This window comes from Tarenaya hassleriana, unplaced genomic scaffold, assembly GCF_000463585.1.
Source record: "Tarenaya hassleriana unplaced genomic scaffold, ASM46358v1 Cleome5, whole genome shotgun sequence".
Taxonomy (NCBI): domain Eukaryota; kingdom Viridiplantae; phylum Streptophyta; class Magnoliopsida; order Brassicales; family Cleomaceae; genus Tarenaya; species Tarenaya hassleriana.
In genome coordinates this window covers 2,866,050-2,887,025 of record NW_010967707.1, presented here as the reverse complement: position 1 = coordinate 2,887,025, position 20,976 = coordinate 2,866,050, and the positions used below count along the sequence as shown (strand labels likewise).

Below are 20,976 nucleotides of genomic sequence, written 5' to 3'. Positions count from 1 at the left end.
AAGGATATATATAATTATTTATTTCCTTAGCTGAAAAATTACGACTTCTCTCTCTCTCTCTCTCTCTCTCTCTCTCTCTCTCTACGTTTCTTCTTCATCTTATTCTTCTTGATTCTCGCCTTCTGAGATTTCTCAGATTCTCGTCAATGTCATCCGCCGTAAATTTCCCCGGCTCCGCCGCAGATGCGGACAAGGTCTTCTTCTGCCACCAATGCAATCGCACCGTCACTATCCCAATTTCATCCTCCGCAGACCCTTTTTGTCCTCTCTGCAACGAAGGGTTCCTCGAAGAGTACGAGAACCCTAACCCTAATCCGAGCCCCGTCCTTAACCCTAGCGGGTTTCTCCCGTTCCCCGATCCTATCTCGTCTCTCCTTCCGATCTTATTCGCGCCTTCGGCGTTGCCTTCTTCCAACGTAATCGACTTATTCAACCCGAGCTTTTTGGGCCATCCGATGCAAGGGCGGTCCTCGCCGCCGGACTCCATCGCTTTCGACCCGGCCGCGTTTCTTCAGGACCATCTTCAGAACCTGCGATCGAGAGGTACCCACATCCAGTTCATGGTCGAGAACCACCCTTCCGGTCCTGGGTTCTCGGGGACTACTTCTTTGTTGCCTGGAAATCTCGGGGACTACTTCTTTGGTCCGGGTCTTGAGCAGTTGATTCAGCAGCTTGCGGAGAATGATCCGCACCGGTACGGGACTCCTCCGGCCTCGAAATCCGCCATTGATGCGCTCCCGACTGTGAAGGTAACGGAGGATATGTTGAATTCGGATATGAACCAGTGCGCCGTTTGTATGGATGAGTTCGAGAAGGGTAGTGCTGCGAAGCAGATGCCTTGCAAGCACGCATATCATCAAGATTGTTTGCTTCCATGGCTGCAACTGCACAACTCTTGCCCTGTTTGTCGGTATGAGTTACCGACAGACGACCCTGATTATGAAACCAGGACTCATGGAGCTCAGGAAAGTGGTGACGGACAGGGATCGGGTGGGAACCAACCAACGCCTAGGAGGTTTAGTATATCATTGCCATGGCCATTCAGGAGACAAGATGGAGGCTCGGGCTCTGGTTCAGGATCTGGTGCGCCTGGAAATGGTGGTGGTGGAGCTGACTTGGAGGAGACTAGACAAGAAGATTTGGATTGAGGTTTGTTATGTCCACTTTGTCTCTCTATCTGAACTTCGATTCTGTTCTGAGAGTGTCGAGTGAGAACCACTCGTTTTGTTCCTGAGGCAATTTGTGGTCTTGTTGATCTTTGAGAAAATGACGGAGATTTTAGAAAGTCGGACACTTTTGCAAAGCCTGAAAAATTGGTTTTTGCAAAACTCTGTTGATGTTTCGGCAAAACAACTCCGTACATAAGTTTACCACCACACGTTAAATGCAATATAGACATCTGGCTCGGTCCTTGGAAGAGGATTTGCAAAATTTAGTTGAGATGTCAATGATTAACATCTAAACTTGATGCTGGTCTGTGAATGTGGCTTCTTGGTTAGCCATAAAATTCTTGAAAGAAACTTGACTTTTATTTGATTCGGAGGCAAGTACTAAAAGTTTAGTTAATATTCCCTAAATTGCACATTAATCATAGTGTTAAAGTTTCTTGGCTTCTTGACCTCTAGTTTTGCATTTTTAATTTTCTTTTCCTGGACTCATCTACTTGTTCATAATCTCTTCTCCTTGCCGTATTTGACTTAAAACTAAAAAAATGGTTTTTCAATTCAAAATATTATTTGCTTGACTTATTGATCATTTAGCATGGGAGAGGGGGCCTTGTTAGGGTCATTGTCGATGCTATGTCACTGCAATAACATTGCATTGTTTCGAGAACTTTCTTTAATTCCATTAAACATAATGTGTCAATGGTAAGTGTTTTAATAACATCTCTTTACTCCTTTGCAAAAGCTTCTCTACGATCCAAGAGAGTGCTTATTTCTACTCATCTAAGCACTCCAATGTTTTGAAGCTTGTCCCATGTCATCTTGATTGTAGCTTTTTTATAGACCTGTCACCTGTGTAAAGATGGATTATTCTAAAGTTGAGTAATCCTTAACTGATACTAGACATGATATTGTGATTTTCGAAGGACATGATTCAGGAGTTATTTGGTACTTAAAGTGGAAGAGAAGAATGATCTGCTGTTAATTGTTTTTAGGCAGGTAGGTATTGGTAGAGGTATGTGATTGCGACAATGCGTGCTATTGCCGTCACCTTCATTTGTAGATACTTTGCTTGATTTTTTGAGGAAATTTACCTTGAGATACACATTGTGAGATGCTGCTAAGTGGGCAACCTTTTGGTATTCTCTTCAGATAATTATCTCCTTTAATCAGATTTGTTCCTTGTTTTAGTGCATATTATCTATGTAGTAAACTGCAAAATACTTTGCAATGCATGTGTAGTGCATGGTAGCTACTTTGACCCGCGATGTAAGGGGCCACGGACACAAAGCCGATGCTTTTTTGCCACCCTTCTGCCTCTTCATCCTAACTATGGTAGAACTTTGTATGTTTTAATCTTCATCACACATCTCCCCTTTCAGGGTCTCACATAAACAGTTTCAATTATGGTTATGTATTGTGTTTTGCACAATGTTGAGTTTAACTGTGTTCTTAAGCATGATTCAGACTGGCCATTCTGTTTTACTCAGAAAAACGGCATCATCTTCTATTTCCGAGTCAGATTATGATGTAGGTCGTTCCCGCGGGAGCCTTTTCATTTAGATCATATGGTTCACATTTGCTGCTGTCATTTTGGTGCAGTGTTAATACAATCCGCAGATGTTTGCTTGGAGGAAAGATATGGTCAAAGATCACAAATTGCGAGAAAGCTGAAGCAAGTGCGTTTTCATAACTCTTTTCTTTTGTCCCATGGAAACTTCATGTTGTATCAGCGAGGCTCTGTACTTGTAGAAAAGGAGTTTTTTCTTCTATTTTTCGGGTATACATCCGAGACTTTGAAATTGTCATTTTCCTTTTTTTGTATTGATGCATTTGTGAAGATTACTTTGTATCCATACTCTCTCTCGTGTACATATGATTGTTAATTAATTATATACCATTATGAAATCTAAAGACTGTGTGTGGACATCTGGTATGTATGCATGTGTGTGTAATGGAATAGTAGGTTTGGTTGTCTCGTTCATATCCAAGTGTTGGATATCCTAAAAATATATCAATTTTTTTTTTAATTTGATATATACCATTATGAAATCTAAATATTTGAACACTGTCAAATTTCTGCAGGAGAAACGGCATCTGAACTAATCGGAATCCAACCGAAATCTACCGAGTTTTATATCCATCCGACAAAGATTTATTCGGTACCAAAACCCAAAGCGAAACCATGACACTCGAGGGAAGTCTGATACATAATAACCTAAAGGGAAAGAAAACACGAGGTTAGTATTATTTGGATATTTTGGCGGTTAACTCTCTCACAAGCTTAGCAGCGACCATCGCGGTCATGCCATCGACAGTGTCGCGCTGAGGGTTGAACTCGACGACATCTGCAGCGACCACATCGCCTTGTAGGTTGTGTAGGATGTTCATGACGTCACGGAACGAGAGACCTCCTGGTTCGATGTGGGAAACTCCGGGAGCAAAGGCCGGGTCGAGACTGTCCAGGTCGATTGAAATGTACACTCCCTTCACCCCTTCCCCGAGTTTCTGTTTTCAAAACATCGTGACACAATAACTTATAACCGTATCCAAAACGAATTCGATATAAAAAACCAAACCCAAACCAAAATTTTTGTTAATAAAAACTAGACCCGAAAGCAAAAATCGAAATCGAACGAATCCAATATAAAACCGAATGGGTAAAGATTTTCTAAAACTGGAACGAAACCCGAAATGACCACCCCTAGTGTCTAGGTTAGAAATCTCTAATGGGAAGAGGGTTAGAGGGAGACCAGATTTTCCAGGACTTCGCGATCTCGGGAAAAGGTCCGCATTTCGTATTGTTCCACTCCGAACCTCTTGCCCTGTTCCCGTCCTTCACTGTTAATGGATCTGATCCCTACCTACAAAACATTAGCAATTTAATGTGAGTAGTTTCTAATGCAAGATCTGTCTTTCACTCCCATTTTTCAAGCTTGTATTGATCGGAGAAATTGGAGCAACCTGCAAAAGACGACGAGCATATCCACCTTCCATGATACGAGCAAAGGAAGAGGCGTGAGAGTACTTATTCCCTTCAAAACAGTCATAGATATCAGGATGGGCATCTAGATGAAGAATATCCACTGGCCCTCCGAGCTTCTCGGAAACTGCTCTTACAACGGGAAATGATATGGAATGGTCGCCTCCTAAGACCAGTGGCCGCAACGGATCCTTGAAAAGAAGTATAGTAAACGTCATAACTTGAGCTTGATCTTAAGAGATCTTCCAATCAAACGAGATTGTGAGACAAAAATCATATGATTCCCGGCCAATTGTGATTGAACCCAGTACTCAAATACGAAAGGAAATTTAATATCTACAAACAACATATTTGGAATCAACAAGATTGAATCCAATTTAAAGCTAAGCAAAACCAAGAAACTTAAACAAAAGCCTCGGGTATATGGTAATACTGCAGTTCCTGAACATCAAAAACAATCTTGATAAGTTCATGAGACTGTCACAAGGAAATGGTGAGGTGTCAAGTGTTAGATATCACAAGGTCGTCATAAGTTTACAGTAGTCTATTCAAGAATAAATAAGACGTTTTTTCCAGAAAATAAGAATCAGTATTTCGTACTTCTTGTCTTGCATCCAAAACACGTTCAATAACTACATTTGCAGGCCAGCAATTGAACTCCTAGATGTCGGAAAGACCCTTCTAGAAATCTGAACACTAGAGACATATTGTGGCCGAACGCTCAAAGTGGAAAAAGACTATTTTGAGAAAAATGTTTTGGTAAATTTCACATACCAGATGACATTAATACCTAACCACTTTTCTACGGACGGTGCTTATTATACATATCTCAATCTGAGATAAAGATTATAGCATACCTCTTCCATCACGAGCTTCACAGACTCGCTTATAACATTCATCAGTCTGTCATCATCAACCCCACAATCTCTAATCTCTTGCACAGGGACATCCCCGACATCTGTTAGAACTCGTGGGTCGTTTAGCTCCTTCCCTGCGTTTTTAAATGTAAATTTTCAAGTATATAAAAAGAAATAACCGCCACCACTGTACGAAAACGGATTCCTAAAAGCACCAGATGACTAGATTGCAACCTCTCTATTCCATGCATTATACAAGATGGGCAACCAAAGGGCAATAAACACCACTAAGATCTACAAACATCTTATACTACTGTTTTATTGGTTTACATCCACACATGTAATACCTTGTCCTCAGAAAACAAGCAGATAACACAATAACAAAGCCCAAAAGATTGCTCGCTAAAACATGATATCTGCCCACATTAAAAAATGGGTCCAGACTGTAGGATCAAGAGTTCATTCAAACACTTCACTTTGACCATAAAAACTACACGAACTAGAGGGCTTGAGCTACCTTCTTCAGTTGTTGAGTTTGTACTACCACACCAGATTGCCTCCCTAATACGGGGAGGGGCAAAAGCCGGCCCTTGAAGGAAAGAAGAGTTGTGGCCAAGTGGAACACCGAGAAGTGATGTTGAAGCTTTGGCTCCTCCTAGTAGCCGCACAAGCTCACCCTAAGCGAAACACAAAAGCTCCCAAATGGGCACATCAACCAATACAAACAGCAAGAGAAAACCGACCAGAAGCTATTAACTGAGCATCATCAAAGACCAAGAAAATTCTATTATTTTCAACCGCATATCCCCTGAAAAAAAAATACGATGATCAGCTCAAGAAATTACTTTCAGTTTTGCCCTTTCACGAATGAGAGTCAAAGAAGCATCAATGACACGGTTTTGGCCCTTCTCGATCAAAGCAGCCGGAATGGTAGCAGCATTGAGCTTCTGAAAGTAATGAATTCCTCTCCGGCCTATCATTGACATTTCTGCATCAAAGAATGTTAAACAGATGCAGATAACAAGATTGAGAGAACTTTGATTTCATCTGAGTTGAGTTGAGCTTATGTGCTCAAGAGTTCAAAAATACACATCGCAAGACTAAACTATCTTAACCAACAGAGCCATGATCCATTATAATCCTCAAGCAGGGTCCAACATATTAATCTAAAACAGTCCATAGTCTTAATATCAGATTCACAAGTGAGCCTGCATAAAATGTGCTCATATATGTAAACAAACACATAAACAAGCAAGTGGAGAATATTATAATTTTTGGGGTTAAACTAATGAAATCAAAGATACCACATGATCCACATAGAAGAACAAAGAAACGAATCTCTTTTTTATTAAGAGAAAAAAAACTTAAATAAGCATATCATAATCTCAGATTCGTAAGAATGTTAGTTTTACAAAGAATGCTAGATTTGGTCTTTTATGCAGAATTTTATATGGAGTAGGCTTATAGGGTTAGAATAGGTAGGCCTCTCAGTAAGACCTTTTTTCATCATTTGTTTGTGATAACATCCTTCATTGGAGATCTCAAGCTCAGTTCTTCATACTGAATATTCCTTGAGAAGAAAATATCTCCGGCCCACCTCAAGTAAGAGATCTCCTGATTTTAAGCTATGGGACTAACTAACCTGAACATAATTCCCTTAAATCAGGGGAGTCTTTATGTTGCACACGTTTTGTCATGAATGCTTATTTTCCACTTCAAGTTTGTCAACTGGAGGCAGTGGACGGCCCCTCCTGGTTCTTCATATAAAGTTATAAAAGGAATGCAAATTAGGCAACTACTTTGTGTAATACTCATCAAATCTAGTTATGAAAATAAAGATACATCAACCTTCCCCCTTGATTTGTAGAATATCGAATGCCAGCAGGAACAACAGTGAATCCGACACATAATTCCATGGTATTCTCCAGAAATCGCAAATATATATATATATATACACACACACGAGCAAAACTTATAAGAAAAAGGGCTTGATAAGATCAATTTCTCTCCGAGTTCAAGAGAAACAACACCGAATTCAACCAAAAATTCAATAGAATTCTCCACGAATCAGGGAAAAACATATAACTCCGCACACAACTAAAATACCCAAGGGAAGGGCTTACAAAGATCAAAATTCACTCCGAATTCAGGAGAAAAAAACACCGAATTCAAAAGCCAGTTCCATGGAATCGACCAGGCTCCGAAAAAGAAAACACGTCAGGGACAAACATCGAAGGCGGAAAGAATCATATGCCAGACAGAGATCAGAGAAAGCGAAGATGGATAAGAAATGCCAAGTTTGGCACTGAGAAAACGAGCGAGGACGCCATAGAAACGAAGAAGGAAGCAGTCACCTGACCTTCAAGCGGAGAAGAAGAAGAGAGATTGTAGACTGGGGAAGAGGGAGAGAAAGCGGGATACGAAGATATACACTTCCCTTTACACATTTATTATTAGTAAGGAATACGTGTGCGTATATATAAAATCGTTATCGTATTGTTGGCGTACTTATCTACGGTTATACAACAAATACTTTGCATTACTATCTTAAAAAAAAAAACAGTATTTCCTTTAAAGGAAAACAATATAAAAAAAAATTGAAGTTAGGATAATCGTGAATTAAAAAATATATATTCAACACTCTAAGAGGCACGTGACCCTGCACATGCGTTGCGATTAGGTCTGATATATTTTTCTAAACCGTATATGTGTGTACGTATATATATATATGTATTCAAACTTTGGGTTTAATATTTTTCTATTCACCTCTCACTAAACTAGATTGCTAATATTAGAATTAATATTTTCAGAATTAATTAAAAATATTATCTGAAATTTTGAAAGGCGCATGGTCAGATATATAATACTCCAAATGATGATTCATTATGTGAGAGCACATGACGATAATAATAACTTTCATCGTATAGAATACAAAATATAAAATAAAATAACTGAACCTCTAATATAATAGAATGACAACAAAAACCCAAAAAAATAAAATAAAAATTAGAATGCTCAGGAAACATTTCGAATTAAACATAAAAATAATTTTTAAAAATTGATTTTAATCGAAATGTTACATAAAAACCCAAGATTAGATGATTGAAATGGTAATAAAAAGAGCAAACCTTATTATCAACCCAAGTTTGGGTATATATTTGGGTTTTTTCATTATTTTGGAAAATATAGTTGGGTCAAATATTAAATGAATTTTTGGATTATAGAAAAAAAGAAATATGATATAAAAATTTGAACCAATTTAATGGTAAAATTATCTCCAATTAAAGTTGGAATATTGATGATGGATTCCCTACAAAAATTGATATCTCAACATTAGTCTAACCCATATGGATAGTGACATAGAAACTAATTTTCTTATGTTATAAGTTTACAAACTTTTTTGTGTGTGTTTTTTGAGGTGTGGGGTTCATATAGACTAAGATTTCGATGTCATACGCACTAAATCTCACATATTAATTATCCCAATTTTACTATACCCTTGTAGGAGATTAAATGCATGAAATTCTGGCTTTAAAAAATTTAAATTTTGAATTTCACAGTAAATATTTTATGATTTAGATTATTTGTAATACAAAGAAGAGAGAAATGAAATCCATTAGGGAGGAGTGTTTTAATGGTTGACTAATGATAAAATTATTTCAAGGTTTTGATTTCGATTCTATCAAAGAGGAGTGCGTAATTAATTGTGTGATTATATACTGATTCCAAACTTTGAAAATTAGATGGGTCAAAGATCCAATCTATTGTTATAAAAAAAGAATGAAATTTTTATTCTGATAATAGATACTACCAGAAATAGAAACTAAAATTAAATTCGACTGATATAATAAACCAAATAGGGTTTTTATTTTTAAAAATCGAATTTCTAATTCAACAGCCGTTTTCATTTAAAACAAATTCCTTTTTTTCGGTTAATTCCAATTTAATTTGAATTAAAAGGAATCCAAAATCTCTACTCGAATTAGCAGTTTCTTCTCTTTCTCCAATCTTGTCCATTTCTCCTCGGAATTTTCAAACAAATTCCAAAATAGTGAAACACAAAAATTCGTTTGTAAGTATAATATAAGATATTCCATAACTTAATTGGCAATTTATATTTATGTTTCCAGTTAAAATTCCTCCCCTATTGTGACAGTAATGTTGGGTCCATTCGTTAATTGATTGGCCTACTGACATAATCATGTTTATTTTTGGATATTTGAGGTTAACAATTATAAAAATAATATAAGTTTACGTTTTCATGATCACATTGTTCAGATAGTCACAAAATGCTCATGATCACAAAAAATATATATACAAATATAATAAAATACGAATATAAATAATAAATAAATAGATTTGAATTTCCTCACATAAATTTCTTTTTTTCTTATGTATACAATATATTGTAGTAAATATGAATTAGAGAAAAATATATGAAAATTCATGAATTTATAATTTGGTGTAATATTAATTTATTAATTTGTAGGTGCACCTATTTATTTCCGAACTTACATTTTTGAACACAGTAAATCCTAAATTTATATTTTTTAACGTAGCAATTCTTAAACTTACATTTTTGAATATAGTAATTTCTAAACTTTATTTTGGTCAATTAGTGGTATGAATGATTGTAAAACCGTTAAATAAGTTTAGAAATTATTGTATTAAAAAATATAATTTTGAGAATAAATAGGCGCATCTACAAATTTATAAATTTCAAAAATTTTCAGATATTTTTTTCTATGAACTATAAAAACTCCAAAAAAGTGTATCTAAATAAATATAATGTATAATAAATATCTGGATAAGCATGTATTGCTAAATTTGACTATAAGTAAATCGAAATATCTTTTCCCAATCTAAATTCATTACTGCCCATCGAAATACGGAAAATCAAAATATATCGGTTAAAAAACGTCAAGGGTAAAACCGTACTTTTAAGCACGCGAGGAGCCGAGAATTTCACCTTTCAAAATTCCGTTGGTGGCAAAACCGAAGACATTCAAAATTGTCTGATAAATTTTAATAAAATGAAATATTTGAACAAAAAATAACCGTAATCCCATCCCATGGCCCATAAACAGAGAAATCAAAAGAAAGAGAGAGAGAGAGAGAGAGAGAACAGCATAGAGTTTCTTGCTTTTTCTTTTACTCGCGAGGCAGAGAAAAAGCTGCATCCTTCTTCGCTCGCTTTTCGAAATCTCCTTCCCCAATTTTCTCTCGTTTTCTCAGTAACCAAACAGTCTCCAGTCGCCGTATACTTCAACCAGGATAACTGTATACGGAGTGGTATATACTCGCATTCTTTTTTAGTTCTCGGACATTTGTCTTTATCCCTTCCTTTACTCGGTTTCTGAGTCTAGGAATCAGAACATTTCTTCCCGACAAGGGGGTTTCTGGGTTTTCTTTTTCTCGGATAGATCTCACCAGAAATTGATTTTCCGAGAATCTGAAGTTTCTCCCTGAAGGTGTTATTTCTTGGAGGTTTTCCTTCATCAATCTTTGAAAGGTATTCTAATGGAGGTTTTTAAGCCAGATCGAAAAGATTTGGCAGTTCTTGCGTTTTCGGTGTTCTGAATCTTGCTCTTTCTGATGAAGCGGAGAAAAATCGTCATGTCTCCGATTGGGTTCGTCGCCATTGATAGATTCTTAGTGTTTCTCGTGTAGTAACCTGTAGGTTAAGGTCTTCTGATGAGGAGAGTTGTTCATTGGAAACCATGATACGTTTTAGGATTTGGGGAGCAGGGCTTGGATCATATTTTCTTCAGCCAAGAGAGCTGTGAAATAATCAATTGGAAATTGAGCCTTACCATTGGTCTTTCATTATTTAATGCGATCTCTTTGTCATATTTTCTTTATTTCGCCAATCTTTTTTAAAATCCAAAGGAGGGATGAATCTTGCTGAAACAAAGTGTTCACTTTCTTATTGTTTGAAGCTATAATTAGCATCCATGGGATCTTGTTTTGCTTTTACTTCACCAAGTTAAGCAGTCTTTTTTGCAGAGGAAGCAAAACATCTATGGTTCACTCAAGTGGATTCAGAGATTTTCCCAGTTTATCATTTTTTTTTCTTCTCTAAGATTGTCAAACTTGACAATAGCGACTGCAGATTAAAAAGGACTCCAGTCTGTGTCTTGAACTATGGTCCCCGCCATTATGTTGAATTTGATTAACAGATAGGTCTTTGGTGGGTCTTCTTCTGAAAGCTTGTTGGAAACAGGAAAAAGTTTGCCATCTGATTTCATTGTTCGTTTCCTCAGAATGCCACCGTATAGACTGAATTCTTCGGTTGTTCTCGCAGGACAATGTCCCAGAAGGTTTTGGCATTGCCGGGAGACAATAGTTTTGTTGGTTCACCAATCTCTGAATGCAATGAGAATTCCTCTGGTTTGAATGTGCAAAGATACAACTTAATCAGCGCGACTATTTCCGAAAATGCTGGCTTAAGGAATGAGGTTAGTGAAACTGATGATGGTGTAGGAGACATGGATAATGCCGACGAGAATTCACCATATATTGGGCACAATACTTCAAACAGAGAGCAGCACTCCATAACCATATGTGATGAAGATCTGGGTGTTACTGTTTCGCCATTGCCTTCAAGCTCTGCATCTCAGAGCAACGAACGCAGGTGGAGTGACACAAATGCATATGCGCGGAAGAAGGTATTCACAGTAATTTTATGATGATATTTTCATTATCAAGGAAGAAAGTATATTTTGACTCCGAAAAGTAGATGCACTCAAACAGCCTGCAGTTCAAAGTTATGTGAATGCATATCGCACCCAGATCTCTGATGAAATTTTTTACCACATTAAGCCTTAAACGATATTGACTCTGCTGAAATTCTCTGATGCCCTTAGACCTCCATTGGTCCCCCTTTTGCAACAGCAGTATGTAGAGACTCATAATCTCTGCTGCACTACTACGTGCTCTAGACAGGTTATGCATCAGCAGTAGGTTAGTTAATGCCACTTGAAGATAGTGTTATGGTCACTTTCAGATCATTGAGTGACTGTTTCTTGGTGTTTTCCAGACCAGCCTTTTTGACTCACGGCCTTTAGATATTTGAAAAAAATGTGGGAAACGTAGTTCTAATATTTGGGAATTGAGAACAACTTTGTACTTTCAACGTTAGAGGAAATGTTTCTTCCTTCCTTTACACACGATCTTGTTATTTGCTTTCAGATAGTCATACGTCCTTTCTATTATGAGTCCCATGTTCATCACTCTTCACGTGGATGAAGATATATCTATTGCTTTTCCCATTTATTGTTATTTGAACAATCATGTTTTCATTGTTCCAGCATCCAATGTAATTTTGACTATTTAAAATTCTAGATGCTACAGTCTTGGGTCCAACTTCCGAATGGTAATTGGGAGCTGGGGAAGATATTGTCAACTTCAGGAGAAGAGTCTATTATTTCATTGCCAAGGGGAAATGTAAGTGACTTTTCTGAATTCCTTAAGGTAGATGCTGATGAATATTTGAATGTATGATTAGATTATCTGATTGAATACTGCTTCTTCGCTTGATTAAGCAGGTTTTACAGGTAAGATCAGAGATTCTAGTACCAGCAAATCCTGACATTCTTGATGGCGTAGATGATCTCATGCAACTAAGTTACTTAAATGAGCCATCTGTGCTGTATGATCTCCAATACAGATACAACCAAGACATGATCTATGTAAGTTTTTGTGTTGATATACTTTTAGTACATCATTCCCTGATTCCATCATAAAAATTTATAGGTACTTAAAGCTTTTTTAATGCTATACTGTGTGGTGCTAGACTAAAGCTGGACCGATTTTGGTGGCTGTAAATCCCTTCAAGGAGGTTCCTTTATATGGAAACCGCTACATTCAAGGATACAGGAATAGGTCAATTGAGGGCCCTCATGTATATGCAATTGCTGATACCGCAATTCGTGAAATGATACGGGGTGGGTTTGAGTTTTCTAATTTTCAACAGTCTTGACATAATCCTTTGAGTTCTCATTCTTCTTTCTGTTTCTGTTTTCTTGTTCCAGATGAAGTTAATCAATCTATCATCATCAGGTCAGTGTAAATTTCCTCCTAGTAAACTGGATGTAAGACTTCTCATGAGGTTAGAAAGAAACTAGATTTGCAACCTTAGCAGTGGATCTGAGTTCCTATATTTACTCTTTCATTCTCCCTCTTGCTTACTGGCCATATCTTGTTTGAGTAATGTGATTCTGGCATGGTTGGGTAAATCTGTTTGTCAAAGATGCATTGTGCATTTAACTGTAAAGTGCAGTAGTTGTGTAACACTGGATGTTTCAATGTTAAACATTTCCATTTGTTATAATTGTTTTCTTATTTTGAGGTTTTGTTTCCATCCAGCGGAGAGAGTGGAGCAGGGAAAACTGAGACGGCAAAGATAGCTATGCAATACTTAGCTGCTCATGGAGGTGGAAGTGGGATAGAATATGAGATACTGAAGACTAATCCCATCTTGGAAGCATTTGGAAATGCAAAAACATTGAGAAATGATAATTCCAGTCGCTTTGTAAGCATTTCCTTTTGCTTTTTGTATACGTTTTAAATTATTCTTTACATATCTTTTAAAGTTTTGGGATGAAGATGCTATTCGTAGAAAGAACAATTTTCAAGTGTTGATCATGATGTTTCTTTTTTATATTTAAATTTTAAATTGACAGGGAAAGCTAATAGAGATTCATTTCAGTGAAACTGGAAAGATATCGGGTGCGAAAATTCAAACCTGTAAGTGTAAATCTGAATTTGCTGTTTCATTTTGTTTGTTCTTCTCTATTACAAGCTAAGTTGCTAACTTATCCTTTTGCTTTTTGATTCTTCAAATGTTGCAGTTTTACTTGAAAAGGTAACTTCTTTAAAATTATTTTCTCCTGCTTGAATTTCTTTTCTTCTAATATGATTTGTTAACCTCGAAATACTTTGTCAGTCTAGAGTGGTCCAATGTGCTGAAGGAGAAAGGTCGTATCATATATTTTATCAGCTTTGCGCTGGGGCTTCACCTGCGCTTCGAGGTACAACTAAGGTTGATTTGTCAAAGGAGCCGATTTTAAAGAGATGGAAAATTAGTATACTAGTTCTTGTATCCTTAGGAATTCTCTCTTTTCGTCCAAATTTATTGATGATAGTTGTAACCATGTCTTTAATTTGCCTTACTTTAATTTTTGTGTTCATTTTTGTAGCTTAATTATAACTCAAGTCAAATGCTATTTTACTGTATAGAGATCCGAGTTCTATTATTATATTAATATTTTTGTCAACATAATCTAGAAGTTCACATTAATTGATTGTGTGTGGAACTATATTTTTTTCTTACTTTTTTCTCCTCTGAATGTCAACTGCAGAAAAGCTCAATTTGATGAGTGCACATCAGTATAAATATGTGGGACAGAGTAACTGCTATTCGATCGATGGGGTTGATGATGCTGAACGTTTTCACTCTGTTATCGTAATTTCCTCTTTTCCATTGGCTTCCTCCCTTTCCCATACTCACTTTCGACATTTATTTCGATATTTTGCCAAAGACCTAGTATACTGAATTTGAAATGGAGCATGCCTGTGACCGTAATTGCTGTTGCAGGAGGCTCTAGACATTGTGCATGTTAGTAAAGAAGATCAAGAAAATGTATTTGCAATGCTTGCTGCAGTGTTATGGCTGGGGAATGTTTCCTTCACAATTATTGATAGTGAAAACCACGTTGAACCTGCAGCAGATGAAAGTAAGTCTCTTTAGAACCTTATTATATATCTCTACTTCACTTAGTAGGTAAAATTGATATCCTAGTAGGCGTCCTGTATCTATTTTGTGCTGAATTTCAGCATACTCCTCTTCTCTGCCCTCTCCTTTCCGGATTTGTTGTTTTGGTGGGGGCAGTTCTATCTTTTTGTTCTTTGGACATCTTGCATGCACAACTTCACTATAAAAACTAAATCAGCCTTGATTTTAGATATACAGATTCCTCGTGGCAATGTTTCCTGTGTTTTAGTTCAACTATTTCATGATTGCAGTTCCTCTAATGATTGTCATATTTATATTTTCCAGATACTGTTTGTTTTGTTTACTACCTTTGTATTTTTATTGCCATTCTCTTGGATATTGGTTTTCAGATTTTGATAATTGTCACTCCGTTGCTTTATCTGTCTGGGTGCAGCTTGACTTGCGACTCTCTAACACTACCTGAACTGCAATATTTGTTACTTTCAGGTTTGTCAACTGTTGCTCAATTGATTGGGTGTAGCATTAACGAGCTTAAACTAGCTTTATCTAACCGCAAGATGAAAGTTGGAAACGATACTATAGTACAGAAGCTAACGTTATCACAGGTAAGTTTTACAAAGAATGCTAGATTTGGTCTTTTATGCAGAATTTTATATGGAGTAGGCTTATAGGGTTAGAATAGGTAGGCCTCTCAGTAAGACCTTTTTTCATCATTTGTTTGTGATAACATCCTTCATTGGAGATCTCAAGCTCAGTTCTTCATACTGAATATTCCTTGAGAAGAAAATATCTCCGGCCCACCTCAAGTAAGAGATCTCCTGATTTTAAGCTATGGGACTAACTAACCTGAACATAATTCCCTTAAATCAGGGGAGTCTTTATGTTGCACACGTTTTGTCATGAATGCTTATTTTCCACTTCAAGTTTGTCAACTGGAGGCAGTGGACGGCCCCTCCTGGTTCTTCATATAAAGTTATAAAAGGAATGCAAATTAGGCAACTACTTTGTGTAATACTCATCAAATCTAGTTATGAAAATAAAGATACATCAACCTTCCCCCTTGATTTGTAGAATATCGAATGCCATGAGTTGACTTGTGGTTATATTATATTTCTTACGCCTCTTAACTGTTTTTTCATCCCAGAATTGACAATATCCTGAGGTTCAGTTTCAATGACTCAAAGAGTACTTTACTTTCTTATACTAGACATATTAAATTTTTAGCTGAAATTATTTATGATTTTCTTTCAGGCCATTGATACAAGAGATGCTTTAGCAAAATCAATCTATGCCTGCTTGTTTGACTGGCTGGTTGAACAAATCAATAAATCTCTTGCAGTGGGAAAAAGGCGAACTGGCAGATCCATCAGCATTCTTGATATCTATGGCTTTGAATCATTTGATGTATGGTCCTGCTTGTCTTTCTGTGCTTTCTCTGGATAAAATTACATAAGCTACGCCCTTAGGCTATGACACATTACCAGTTACATCCCTTATAGTGACAGAAGCTTTTCAGCAGATGAATTCTTGATTGTGGATGAAATAGGGACGAGTACATAACATTATAAGATGGAGAGAGAATAAAAGATTATTTCAAAAACCTTTCTGGAAGCTAATGGCATAAGAAAACTGCCTGTCTTGTGGTGAAAGCCTGCATATATTGCCTTACTGTCTGTTAGTAAATTCATCTGCTAAAAATGCTATTGCTTGGAAGGTGTATTGTGTTTGTTTCCGTCCGTAGAACCTGTGACCTTACCATGTTAAAAGTTCAATATTTGGCTGTATCCATGCTTTTAGTGTCTCTGCTTTTGCAATAGCCATGTTCTTGTGGGTATGCATGCTACCTTTCGTGTAACATTGCCGTTTTCTCCTGCAGAAAAACAGTTTCGAACAGTTCTGTATAAATTATGCCAACGAGAGATTGCAGCAACATTTTAATCGTCATCTATTCAAGCTGGAGCAGGAGGTAAACTTATTTTATCTCTTTGCGAACATAACGGCTTGTTTAGTAAATGCAGAAGGTAATGCATTCGGATAACAGTATGATCTAATAGCTGAAGTTTCTCCACTTCGAAGGGAATAATATTTCTTTCCTGCCTTTCCAGGAATATATCCAAGATGGCATTGATTGGACGAAAGTTGATTTTGAAGACAACCAGGATTGTCTTAGTCTCTTTGAAAAGGTAAACTTATACTGACTTTAATATCTAGTATCAAGCAATTTAACCTGTACTAGGTCTGGATTCTGGAAGCCTGTAAAATGTTGGTTATAATTTCTTATTGCTTGTAAACCTCCTTGTTACTTTTTGTATTCTTTCACTACATTGCTCCATGGTTAACAACTGGACGTGCTGATGTTGATGTTATTTACTGGTTTTCGATGATTATGATATCATCTTTTGGGGAAATGTTTCGTCGTAGTTTGGGATGTCTTCTATGCAGCTAAGTCTCAATTTTCTGTGCAGAAACCACTGGGACTGCTCTCTCTTTTGGATGAGGAATCCACATTTCCCAATGGGACAGATTTAACACTCGCCAACAAGCTTAAACAGCATTTAAATTCTAATTTGTGTTTCAGAGGGGAACGAGGAAAGGCTTTCACAGTCGAGCACTACGCGGGAGAGGTAATAGCTCTAGGCTCTCAGTGTCTCCATTTAATTGTTAAAACAGATGGGATGTCGAAAAGGGATGGCAAATGGTTAATGACCCTTTTGGGCTCTGTTTTTAGTATAACTAGATTGAAAACGGAACCCTATCTTGGTCATGAATTTTTTCTTGCTAATTGAACTTGTTTTTCAAACTCAGGTTACATATGATACGTCTGGATTTCTAGAGAAAAACAGAGACTTGTTGCACTTGGATTCTATTCAACTTTTGTCTTCATGCTCTTGCCACCTTCCTCAAGCATTTGCTGCTAGTATGCTCATTCAATCTGAGAAACCTATTGCTGGTCCTCTATATAAAGCAGGTGGAGCTGATTCCCAAAGACTAAGTGTTGCCACAAAATTTAAGGTATGGATTTTTGGCCTTCAACACAAACCGATTGCTTCTAGTTCTGCAAGAGAAACATACGTGAATATTTGGTTACCACTTTGTTTAGCACATTAGGAAAAGCTGGTGCATGCATGTGATGTTATTAATATGGTATACATAGATGTTTAATATGCAGAAATTTTGGGCTACCAATTTAACAAATGTAAATTAAATTCTTACCGGCCTTTGAATTCTCAAAACACAGCCTTTATCACATTTTGTGGTTAGCACGTCACAGAAAGCTATGACAAAGTTGTGAATCTGTCTCATTACAGTCAAATGGAGTCTCTGTCCCTGCAATAGCCATTCTTATCCTAAAGGCTTCTGCTTTGGCTATGATTTCCGAGAGAACATTTGAGTGATTGCCTTGCCCGGATATTTTGTTCAGGGTCAACTGTTCCAACTTATGCAACGTTTAGGAAACACCACCCCACATTTCATTCGCTGTATAAAGCCAAACAACGTTCAGTCTCCTGGGTTGTATGAGCAAGGGCTTGTGTTGCAGCAGCTAAGATGTTGTGGGGTCCTAGAGGTGGTTCGGATTTCGCGGTCTGGATTTCCTACAAGAATGTCTCATCAGAAGTTTGCTCGAAGGTGGGGAACTCCTTCATTCGGTAGCTGCACTTTCATTTTTTAGCGATGGGCTGTATGAGCTTTTCTTATTTAGTTGTAATTTTGTTGAAATGCTATTGAGGTGGTTCGTCTAATCATGCTTCAGGTATGGTTTCCTACTGCTGGAGGACATTGCAGTAAAAGATCCTCTTAGTGTTTCAGTTGCAATCCTCCATCAATTTAATATTCTGCCGGAGATGTATCAAGTTGGTTACACAAAACTGTTTTTCCGAACTGGCCAGGTATGATAAATAACTGAAGTGTGACTTTCTTCTGGAGGGTCTAGAAATAAGACTTCTATGCCATTTCATCCAATTATAATGAAGTGAAAGAAAAACTTGGTCGTTATACTTTCATTGTTGTTGAGCAGTTGAATTATTAGCCTAATTGGTCTGATTGGTGTTCAATGTTCTTAATACCCTAGGAGATAATTAATTAACCCTTTTCCTTGTTTGAAATTTTTGCCACAAATATTCTATGCAATTCCTTGCCCTGATATTGAGGAGATAAACATCTTTGTATTGGTTAAAAGGGGAATTTTGGGGAAAGTCTATTTGAGCCTTTTCGATATGTTTTGTTTTGGTCGTGTATCTTCCTAGTGGTATGATGAAGTTTGTGGAATGCATGTAATAAATGACATACATCTCAGATCGGGGTTCTTGAAGATACAAGGAGTCGTACTCTCCATGGCATTTTACGCGTTCAGAGTTTTTTTAGGGGACACCTAGCACGCCTTCATATGAAGGAGCTTAAAAGAGGGATAGCTAATCTTCAGTCATGTATTCTCCCTTGTCCCATTTTTCAAATCTTGGTTTGGATTATAATTTCCTCATCGATCATTTTCAAATTTTAACTTGAGTTAATTCTTTTTCCTACCTCCCTTTTTACAGTTGTTCGTGGAGAAAAAGTAAGGAAGGAATACATGAAGTTACTACAGAGGCATAGAGCTGCTGTTGCTATACAAAGACAGGTTAAGAGCAAGATTGCTAGGAAACAGTACAAAGGCATGCTTGATGCATCAGTTGTGATACAATCAGGTAAAAGTTTCGCTGTTACTTGTTAATCTTGTCAGAGAAGACGAGGTCAAGATCATTTCCGTCTATGACCTCTCAGGAAATGATTAAAAAAAATGAAATCATAGGAAATGTCAATGATAGTTTAAAGCCTTTCTGCAGTTATTCGCGGTTGGCTGGTGAGAAGATGCTCTGGGGATATTGGATGGCTAAAATCTGGAGGCGTTAAGGTAATTTTTACTTTTACTGCTGTAAGGTTGCGGGTCTAAGTTTTTACCTCTAAGTTCTCCACTATAGCTGCGATGATAAATGAAAGTCCTTTGATGATTTCTTTTTTCTTTGCTTCACACTAACCCATTCCTTGCACAGAGAGACGAGTCAGAGGAGGTGTTAGTGAAGGCATCAGTACTTGCTGAACTTCAGCGCAGGGTTCTTAAGGCCGAGGCCGGTCTGCGTGAGAAAGAAGAAGAGAACGATATTCTTCAACAAAGACTCCAGCAGTACGAGAACCGTTGGTCTGAATACGAGACGAAAATGAAATCCATGGAAGAAATCTGGCAGAAACAAATGAGATCCTTGCAATCAAGTCTCTCTATTGCAAAGAGAGGCTTAGCAGCCGATGACTCTGAAAGAAACTCAGATGCATCAGTCAATGCAAGCGATGGCACGGACTTGGATTCAGCGAGTAATTTCAGGGCCCAAACGAGTAATGGAGGAGGGACAAGGCCTATGAGCGCGGGTCTGAGCGTTATAGGCCGTATGGCTGAAGAATTCGGGCAAAGATCTCAAGTGTTCAGCGACGATGCGAAGTTCTTGGTGGAAGTGAAATCTGGTCAGGTGGAAGCAAATCTGAATCCAGACATGGAGCTTCGTAGGCTGAAACAGATGTTTGAGGCTTGGAAGAAGGACTACGGGGCGAGACTCCGGGAAACGAAACTGATACTTGGCAAGCTTGGGAACGAAGAATCCGGGAGCTCGGTGGAGAAGGTGAAAAGGAAATGGTGGGGAAGGAGGAACAGCACGAGGTATTTTTGAGCGTTTTCTTTCGAGTTTTTAGAAGCAAACGCTCTGAGTTTGCTTAAGAGTTTGGTGTGTGATCTGCTTGTGGGATATATGGCCATTGAAGTTTGCAAAGTAGTAGCAAAATGTTGTTATTGAGTGACTGCCATTCATAAACCACGGGTATATTTAAAGCTTGTACATCACTTTGAACCCAGAAGAAGATGTGTTTGTGCTTATTTATTGTTTCCTCATCTTGCTCCTTCTCTTGTTGGAATGTGGCTGTGTATATAATATATATATGTGTGAATATATATTCCATCAGTGTTTGAACTGTGGATCCAATAAATCTTTTTACGCAATTAATTTAAATTAAAAAAATTAATATCTTGATAGTGTGTTTTTATTTATTTTTGCTATCCTACCGGTACAGCTAAATTTAAGACATTTACATTGGACGAAATATGTAAGACATTTACATTATTACTTTTTTTTTGTAATGCTTGCATTTTTTTTTTCATATAGAACTCTTGAATTTGTAATTTTGTATATTTTCAGTAATTAATTTTTAAAACCTTTT

The 20,976-nt window shown here is 37.3% G+C and overlaps 3 protein-coding genes across 10 annotated transcripts; 2 read left to right on the top strand and 1 right to left on the bottom strand.

Annotated features, from left to right (window-relative positions):
• The first annotated feature begins 50 nt into the window (after positions 1-50).
• LOC104826516 (E3 ubiquitin-protein ligase RING1-like) lies at positions 51-3,058 on the top strand. Of its 6 annotated transcripts, none has more exons than XR_773780.2 (4): positions 51-1,149; positions 2,090-2,162; positions 2,406-2,498; positions 2,766-3,058. XR_773780.2 is itself a non-coding variant. In XM_010559257.2 (2 exons), the coding sequence occupies exon 1, from the start codon at positions 147-149 to the stop codon at positions 1,146-1,148; it is 1,002 nt and encodes a 333-aa protein (XP_010557559.1). In that variant the 5' UTR covers positions 51-146; the 3' UTR covers position 1,149; positions 2,766-3,058. The 6 variants fall into 6 exon arrangements, 1 of the variants encoding a protein (XP_010557559.1); XR_773781.2 differs by having other exon boundaries at positions 2,406-2,508; XR_773782.2 differs by having other exon boundaries at positions 2,090-2,178.
• Positions 3,059-3,280: 222 nt separating this feature from the next.
• Positions 3,281-7,400, bottom strand: LOC104826515 (arginase 1, mitochondrial). 2 transcript variants are annotated; one of them, XM_010559256.2, is made up of 7 exons: positions 7,358-7,400; positions 5,849-5,991; positions 5,521-5,680; positions 5,004-5,137; positions 4,128-4,337; positions 3,917-4,027; positions 3,281-3,671 (listed from the first exon to the last, which is right to left on the bottom strand). In XM_010559256.2, exons 2-7 carry the CDS (start codon positions 5,987-5,989, stop codon positions 3,411-3,413), a joined length of 1,017 nt encoding a protein of 338 aa, XP_010557558.1. In that variant the 5' UTR covers positions 5,990-5,991; positions 7,358-7,400; the 3' UTR covers positions 3,281-3,410. The 2 variants fall into 2 exon arrangements, with proteins under 2 accessions (XP_010557558.1, XP_010557557.1); XM_010559255.2 differs by having other exon boundaries at positions 7,363-7,400.
• Positions 7,401-10,118: 2,718 nt separating this feature from the next.
• LOC104826514 (myosin-1-like) lies at positions 10,119-20,650 on the top strand. Of its 2 annotated transcripts, none has more exons than XM_010559254.2 (24): positions 10,119-10,295; positions 11,308-11,671; positions 12,348-12,449; positions 12,551-12,694; positions 12,799-12,949; positions 13,037-13,064; positions 13,371-13,536; positions 13,688-13,751; positions 13,856-13,869; positions 13,951-14,035; positions 14,366-14,469; positions 14,602-14,740; positions 15,226-15,344; positions 15,991-16,143; positions 16,616-16,705; positions 16,845-16,922; positions 17,205-17,363; positions 17,545-17,751; positions 18,161-18,366; positions 18,491-18,626; positions 19,034-19,163; positions 19,275-19,421; positions 19,560-19,627; positions 19,767-20,650. In XM_010559254.2, the coding sequence occupies exons 2-24, from the start codon at positions 11,312-11,314 to the stop codon at positions 20,430-20,432; spliced, it is 3,516 nt and encodes a 1,171-aa protein (XP_010557556.1). In that variant the 5' UTR covers positions 10,119-10,295; positions 11,308-11,311; the 3' UTR covers positions 20,433-20,650. The 2 variants fall into 2 exon arrangements, with proteins under 2 accessions (XP_010557556.1, XP_010557555.1); XM_010559253.2 differs by having other exon boundaries at positions 10,120-10,515.
• Positions 20,651-20,976: the final 326 nt, after the last annotated feature.